This window comes from Ascaphus truei, chromosome 3 (assembly GCF_040206685.1).
Source record: "Ascaphus truei isolate aAscTru1 chromosome 3, aAscTru1.hap1, whole genome shotgun sequence".
Taxonomy (NCBI): Eukaryota; Metazoa; Chordata; class Amphibia; order Anura; family Ascaphidae; genus Ascaphus; species Ascaphus truei.
The window spans coordinates 429,750,747-429,758,672 of record NC_134485.1 but is presented as its reverse complement, the minus strand read 5'-3'; the positions used below and the strand labels follow the sequence as shown (position 1 = coordinate 429,758,672).

General features: G+C 49.1%; 1 protein-coding gene across 4 annotated transcripts in view; it reads right to left on the bottom strand.

Annotated features, from left to right (window-relative positions):
* The window catches only part of POLQ (DNA polymerase theta), a 127,782-nt gene continuing 119,856 nt past the window's right edge, over window positions 1-7,926 (bottom strand). For all 4 annotated transcript variants that reach the window (XM_075592882.1, XM_075592883.1, XM_075592885.1 and 1 more), the window contains 2 exons: window positions 2,441-2,556; window positions 1-449 (listed from right to left, as the gene is read on the bottom strand). In XM_075592882.1, the coding sequence (XP_075448997.1) occupies window positions 336-449; window positions 2,441-2,556 (230 nt within the window). In that variant the 3' untranslated portion in view covers window positions 1-335. The remainder of the gene's footprint in view (window positions 450-2,440; window positions 2,557-7,926) is intronic.

Below are 7,926 nucleotides of genomic sequence, written 5' to 3'. Positions count from 1 at the left end.
GTGAGTGTCTGAATGAATGAGTGAGTGTCTGAATGTAAGAGTGAGTGTCTGAATGAATGAATGAGTGTCTGAATGAATGAATGAGTGTCTGAATGAATGAATTAGTGTATGTCTGAATGAATGAATGAGTGTCTGAATGAATGAATGAGTGTCTGAATGAATGAATGAGTGTCTGAATGAATGAGTGTCTGAATGAATGAGTGTCTGAATGAATGAATGAGTGTATGTCTGAATGAATGTAAGAATTCATCTCTTCATCGCAGCAGGTTTTTATATCCCTGTAGACACAAGAAATGTTCACATTAGGAGGGAGGCCATTGGGCTTCTCCCTCCTACTACAGGTCAAAGTCCTGCAGGTTGCCCCAGCTGGGACCTATTTTCACCTTGGCTTTCAGGGTAACTGATAATTTGATGGCGTTTTCCATCTCCTTCTTTATAATCTGTGCCACCTGCAGAGAAATACATCGCAAAGTTACACGAGATGAAACGCTTCCACAAAACGCAAATCACGGTGTCATTCTGCCAGTGAAAACATGTCTGCTTGGCACTGGATCCGCCGTCGGTCCATTCCCTTTCCGGGCACAAACTTTATACGTGACAGCAGTTTGAGTCCTTTTTTTGCGGTTTAGGGCACAGAAAGACAAAGTGATGTGTCTTATGTCACAAAGAAAGCCGACAATGCCTTTGAAGTGGGTACATCTGATACCCAGTGATGATACCTCTGTTATGTACAAGAAACTAACAGTCTGTGATGAAAGGAATATGAAGTGTATGTCCTCTAAGAGTGGTTATTTCTCTATACGGAGGTACTGTACTGTAGGCTGCAAGTCCTGTCAGACGCATGCTTGATCGTACTATAAATCAGCCGTTACAATGCCAAAGTGTTTATGTTGTGGGATTATGAAAGGAGATCTTCAGTGCTCCAGACGGCAGATTCTGTTATACCGCAGTGTTTGATCGTGTCGAGCAGTCGGTGACAGGTGTAATGTTATGTGCATCCTCTCGCTATGTATTCTAAAGTAACACAGACGACACCGTATGCAGGAGCCTTGTTAGATCTCAGAACACACGCTCAAATACGGTACTTTTAAAATAGGATCTGGATAATACGTGATAAATAGGGATAATAGGGGGGAGGGGGGAGGAAAACACTTGTGTCAGCCTAATAGAGTAAGGTGCAAGGAGGGATAAATAGGTAGATACACAGGAAAGAGCAAGAGCCCAACATACAGTAATGGATGGAGTAGATGAAATGAGTATAAAATAACCTGTATTAGAATAGTAATACAAAAGGGTAATGATTGGTTAATGTCTTTACCAATCACACATGAGCACGAAACACTAACAAAATAAATAAAAAATAAAAAACTGTCTTTACCAATCATTACCCATTTTTATTAATATGCTAATAAAGGTTATTTTATACTCATTTCATCTTCGCCATCCATTATGTGAGTGCAACTAAGTTGGGATATTGCTCTTTCCTAGATCAGGGGTGCAACATTTTCTGGGGGGCGGGGTGCAGCGCTTACATAGGCCCCGTGCTCTTCCCCAAGCATTTAAATGAAATGCCGGGGCACCGCGAGGCCTCGAACTTACCTTACCTTGTCTCCGACGGCTTCAGATGACACGTCGCCATGGGAACGCAACGGCAAATGACGCCGGAGACAAGGTAAGGAGGGGGGGAGGACCAGGCAGGGGGGCGCAGACTGAAAAGTTTGCGCCCCCCTGATCTAGATCACTATGAAATGTCAGCGGGGATCAGTGACGGGATCTTGCTACTAAGAGCTAGTTCCGATTTTAATGGCGTTTTAGATTTATTGATATACTAGGGATTGAGCACATTTAATCATATTGAAAATATAGATGCGAGTCTCTTGTTTGACGGAGCTTTAAGCATCCAGCCTCTTTATATTGGATTGTGCATGTTTATATAAATAGACATCTCCCACATACGGTATGTACACAGGTGTACAGGAAAGAAAGCCCGGCGTCTCCGCAGCACAGAGGCTGCAGGTGCTGCTAAGCGCATCTCCGGCTCCTCTTGCACGAGGCATTAGGACATATTTACATACATATTACTCTCCAAACGGGAATTACATTTTTTTTTTTAAAAGGCAATAAAACCACTTCATTTAACAGGTAGCAGCTGCACAGAGCAGCATTTTCCGCTTCTCCAGCACCTTGTGTAAGTGCTCCAATAAACTCTGCAAGGCTGCAGTCACACAATGTTCACTGGCGTAGCGTCAGCCTTCAGCAGAAAACGGACGCCCGGGGAAGGCTCGTTACACTCGTGGCTTTATGACCTTTTACGGGGTCACAGTACAACGAGCCAGGCTGCACAATTATAACAAATCCATGCAGTAGCATTAACCCCATTGCTGCCAGGGATCCCCCAAATGCACCACGGAAGGGGCATGTAGTAGTTATACACTCCCACCTGTATGGCATCATCCTCGGCTGCCTCGTACAGAAGCTCGTCGTGCAGCTGCAGGATGAAGAAGGCTCCCCGTCGTGGAGGTGAGGGATTCTTGTGTCTGTGTCTCGCCGACCGTCCTGAGTACACAGAAGGGAAGAAGGGCTGGTGTGAGCAGTTACGACACCTAACTGCATACATATATATATATATACACACACACACACACACACACACACACACACACACACGGGTACAACTTTTAGAGTGGCAGTGATATTGGTCTCAAAGGGCCTCTCTGAGCTCAGGAGGGAGGTTACCCATCTGGTAACACCAGTAATTCTGCACTGGGGGAACTCCAGCCAGACCATATTTTGGAAGCAACCAAACAGGTTGCCCTTGTTGGTTTTATGTGATATTCACCAAAATTATCCTCTGAGCCCCAGCAGTAACCTACTGGAGAGTGCAAAGTTGTTCAACTGATGTTTACAGAGCTCCTGTATACAGTACACGCATTCAACCAGTTTGTGTTCCCAACTGTATGTAGTTACTGAAGGACCCCAAGAATAATGTTCTGTCCCTTCACCAAGTCCAACTCTTACATAAACACAAAATGCTGAAAAACTCCTGCGCTGGAGGAGCAGTGAATGCAACTAAACTCAGATCATTGTGCTCAGCACACAGCTGCATAATTAAACATTCAGCGATATAAAATGTAAACTCTGATCTTACATTAAGCTTTTTCCAATGCACCTACAGTACATAATGTAATTGCCCTGCTGGGAGCAGCAGCCACGGGAAGAAGAATAAAGTTAGGTTGGCACGAATGGGTGTGGAGTTGCTGAAGAAGAATGAAAAGTTCTGCAGACTAACCACGTTCAGTAAGTCAGTTACATACACGGCCCCTGTAAGCTCAGAACCCAAATCCGCCATCATATATATGGTGTCAAAAAGAGTGCTACTAGGACCATGACCTCATGAATAGAACAAAAAGACGAAGCCCCAGTGCTACATCTAACCTAACATATTATATAGTGAAATAATTATCTGTATATCTTCTAATAAGCAAGGAACATTTAGTTAAATTCTTTGGCCAAAAATACTTTAAGCCTACACCCACGTCACAGTATGGCCCATCTGTAGGACCTAACACTGCTGCACCCACGTCACGGTATGGCCCATCTGTAGGACCTAACACTGCTGCACCCACGTCACGGTATGGCCCATCTGTAGGAGCTAACACTGCTACACCCACGTCATGGTATGGCCCATCTGTAGGAGCTAACACTGCTACACCCACGTCATGGTATGGCCCATCTGTAGGACCTAACACTGCTACACCCACGTCACGGTATGGCCCATCTGTAGGAGCTAACACTGCTGCACCCACGTCATGGTATGGCCCATCTGTAGGACCTAACACTTCTGCACCCACGTCACGGTATGGCCCGTCTGTAGGACCTAACAGTGCTACACCCACGTCACGGTATGGCCCATCTGTAGGACCTAACACTGCTACACCCACGTCACAGTATGGCCCATCTGTAGGACCTAACACTGCTACACCCACGTCACTGTATGGCCCATCTGTAGGACCTAACACTGCTACATCCACGTCACGGTATGGCCCGTCTGTAGGAGCTAACACTGCAACACCCACGTCATGGTATGGCCCATCTGTAGGAACTAACACTGCTACACCCACGTCATGGTATGGCCCGTCTGTAGGACCTAACACTGCTGCACCCACGTCACAGTATGGCCCGTCTGTAGGACCTAACACTGCTGCACCCACGTCACGGAATGGCCCATCTATAGGATCTAACACTGCTGCACCCACGTCACGGTATGGCCCGTCTGTAGGACCTAACACTGCTGCACCCACGTCACAGTATGGCCCGTCTGTAGGACCTAACACTGCTGCACCCACGTCACGGTATGGCCAATCTGTAGGTCCTAACACTGCTGCACCCACGTCACGGTATGGCCCGTCTGTAGGACCTAACACTGCTACACCCACGTCACAGTATGGCCCGTCTGTAGGACCTAACACTGCAACACCCACGTCACGGTATGGCCCATCTGTAGGACCTAACACTGCTACACCCACGTCACGGTATGGCCCATCTGTAGGACCTAACACTGCTACACCCACGTCACGGTATGGCCCGTCTGTAAGACCTAACACTGCTGCACCCACGTCACGGTATGGCCCATCTGTAGGACCTAACACTGCTACACCCACGTCACAGTATGGCCCGTCTGTAGGACCTAACACTGCAACACCCACGTCACGGTATGGCCCATCTGTAGGACCTAACACTGCTACACCCACGTCACAGTATGGCCTGTCTGTAGGACCTAACACTGCTACATCCACGTCACAGTATGGCCCGTCTGTAGGACCTAACACTGCTACACCCACGTCACGGTATGGCCCGTCTGTAAGACCTAACACTGCTGCACCCACGTCACGGTATGGCCCATCTGTAGGACCTAACACTGCTACACCCACGTCACAGTATGGCCCGTCTGTAGGACCTAACACTGCAACACCCACGTCACGGTATGGCCCATCTGTAGGACCTAACACTGCTACACCCACGTCACAGTATGGCCCGTCTGTAGGACCTAACACTGCTGCACCCACGTCACGGTATGGCCCATCTGTAGGACCTAACACTGCTACACCCACGTCACAGTATGGCCCGTCTGTAGGACCTAACACTGCTACACCCACGTCATGGTATGGCCCGTCTGTAGGACCTAACACTGCTACACCCACGTCACAGTATGGCCCGTCTGTAGGACCTAACACTGCAACACCCACGTCACGGTATGGCCCATCTGTAGGACCTAACACTGCTACACCCACGTCACAGTATGGCCCGTCTGTAGGACCTAACACTGCTACACCCACGTCATGGTATGGCCCGTCTGTAGGACCTAACACTGCTACACCCACGTCACAGTATGGCCCGTCTGTAGGACCTAACACTGCTACACCCACGTCCCGGTATGGCCCGTCTGTAGGACCTAACACTGCTACACCCACGTCACAGTATGGCCCGTCTGTAGGACCTAACACTGCTACACCCACGTCATGGTATGGCCCGTCTGTAGGTCCTAACACTGCTGCACCCACGTCACGGTATGGCCCGTCTGTAGGACCTAACACTGCTACACCCACGTCACGGTATGGCCCATCTGTAGGACCTAACACTGCTGCACCCACGTCACGGTATGGCCCATCTGTAGGACCTAACACTGCTACACCCACGTCACAGTATGGCCCGTCTGTAGGACCTAACACTGCTACACCCACGTCACGGTATGGCCCGTCTGTAGGACCTAACACTGCTACACCCACGTCACAGTATGGCCCATCTGTAGGACCTAACACTGCTACACCCACGTCACAGTATGGCCCATCTGTAGGACCTAACACTGCTGCACCCACGTCACAGTATGGCCCGTCTGTAGGTCCTAACACTTCTGCACCCACGTCACGGTATGGCCCATCTGTAGGTCCTAATACTTCTGCACCAGCTAAAAGCTACCAGAACCTCTCTAATGGATGGAGAGTGGTCTTTAATAGACTGGTTATTTACAGGTGCTTAGCAAGAACTGCCATTAAAAAGGTGGGATGAGTGAGCTTGGAAACAGGGAGATGGAGGGAGGAGGGCTGAGAGATGGGAGGGGGGCTGCGAGATCGAGGCAAGGGGGCTGAGAGATGGAGGCAAAGGGGCTGAGAGATGGATGGAGGGGGGCTGAGAGATGGAGGGAGGGGGGGCTGAGAGATGGAGGGAGGGGGGGCTGAGAGATGGAGGGAGGGGGGCTGAGAGATGGAGGGAGGGGGGCTGAGAGATGGAGGGAGGGGGGCTGAGAGATGGAGGGAGGGGGGCTGAGAGATGGAGGGAGGGGGGCTGAGAGATGGAGGGAGGGGGGCTGAGAGATGGAGGGAGGGGGGCTGAGAGATGGAGGGAGGGGGGCTGAGAGATGGAGGGAGGGGGGCTGAGAGATGGAGGGAGGGGGGCTGAGATATGGAGGGAGGGGGGCTGAGAGATGGAGGGAGGGGGGCTGAGAGATGGAGGGAGGGGGGCTGAGAGTTCGAGGGAGGGGGGCTGAGAGATGGAGGTAAGGGGGCTGAGAGATGGAGGTAAGGGGGATGAGAGATGGAGGTAAGGGGGCTGAGAGATGGGGGGAAGGGGGCAGAGAGATGGAGGGAAGGGGGGTGAGAGATAGAGGGAACGGGGCTAAGAGATGGGAGGAGAGAAACTGTGTGTTTTTGTCATGAAAAAATATAGGAAATGTCTGGGATTTAAATGACATTTTCCTACTGGATTTTGACATCCCGTATTTTAAGAGCTTAAATCTGGCAATACCTCCCAATTATCTCATGTTCCTAGGAAAAGCTGACAGCAGTCTACACCAGATTGGTGGAACACAGCTCGTACATTAGCATGTTCATTCATATATTAGGTAATAACACCTTTCTCTGCCAGACGGTCTACAACATACAGCAGTGTCCACTGGCAAGAACAGGGGTAACATAAGCTACAATCCCTGCCATCGAGGCAGTGTCTGTGGCAGCTTCGGATACCACCACCCAGGGATACGGGGCGATACAGAAGTAGGAAATGGGTAAAGAAAATGATAACAAATAAGGAAATAAAGCAAAGCATAGGGAGTAATAATGTGCTTACAACAGCAGCTGTCTACTTCACTGCTCCCATTATTTTGTTGGTATTATTTGGCACACAACCATTTCTTGTGCATGGTGCTGATGGCATGATCACAAGACACTGCTATCATTCTTCATTGCTAGATGCGTTTGGATATACCCAGAGCTGAGGGCACAACCCTCACTAGCAGACAAGGTGGGCTAGCAGCATATCCCTTTCTTGCAGAGCTGTGAATGCAGCAGTGTACATTTTGCAGGTACAATGAATCTCTTCCATGCAGAGTTACATAAAGCAACAGCCATGGTCAATACTAGTCAGAACCAGCACAAAAAAACTAGATCACCATGAACATCAAAGCTGTGGTACCCAGAGAGATCAGCACCAGAACACTGATATTCATGGTGATCTTAACTATCCAATATATTTTCTATGCGTTGGTTTTTGACTGCTGTTTTCATTATGGCTAGTCCTTTATATAATGCTTCATAACACCGGCCACCACTGTGTCTATAGGACTTCTAACCCTTCCATATCCAGTGAGTAACAAGGGTAAAGGATTACTTACAGACATGGCTCCATTTTCACAGGGGATCTGAGTGGCCCTCCACCCTTGGCCCAGACATAGGGGTCTGCTGGAACCCCCACCAATTGATTATTATCATTTATTTGTAAAGTGCCAACATATTCCGCAGCGCGGTACAATGCGGTTAAAGCATCTGCTAGTCACTAATGGGGGTATGCAGCGTAAACTGTGAATTGCCAGCTGTCGTTTCTTGCTCCCCTAGGAGCTCGCAATGTAATGTTGCAGGAAGTGACTTCCCAGCC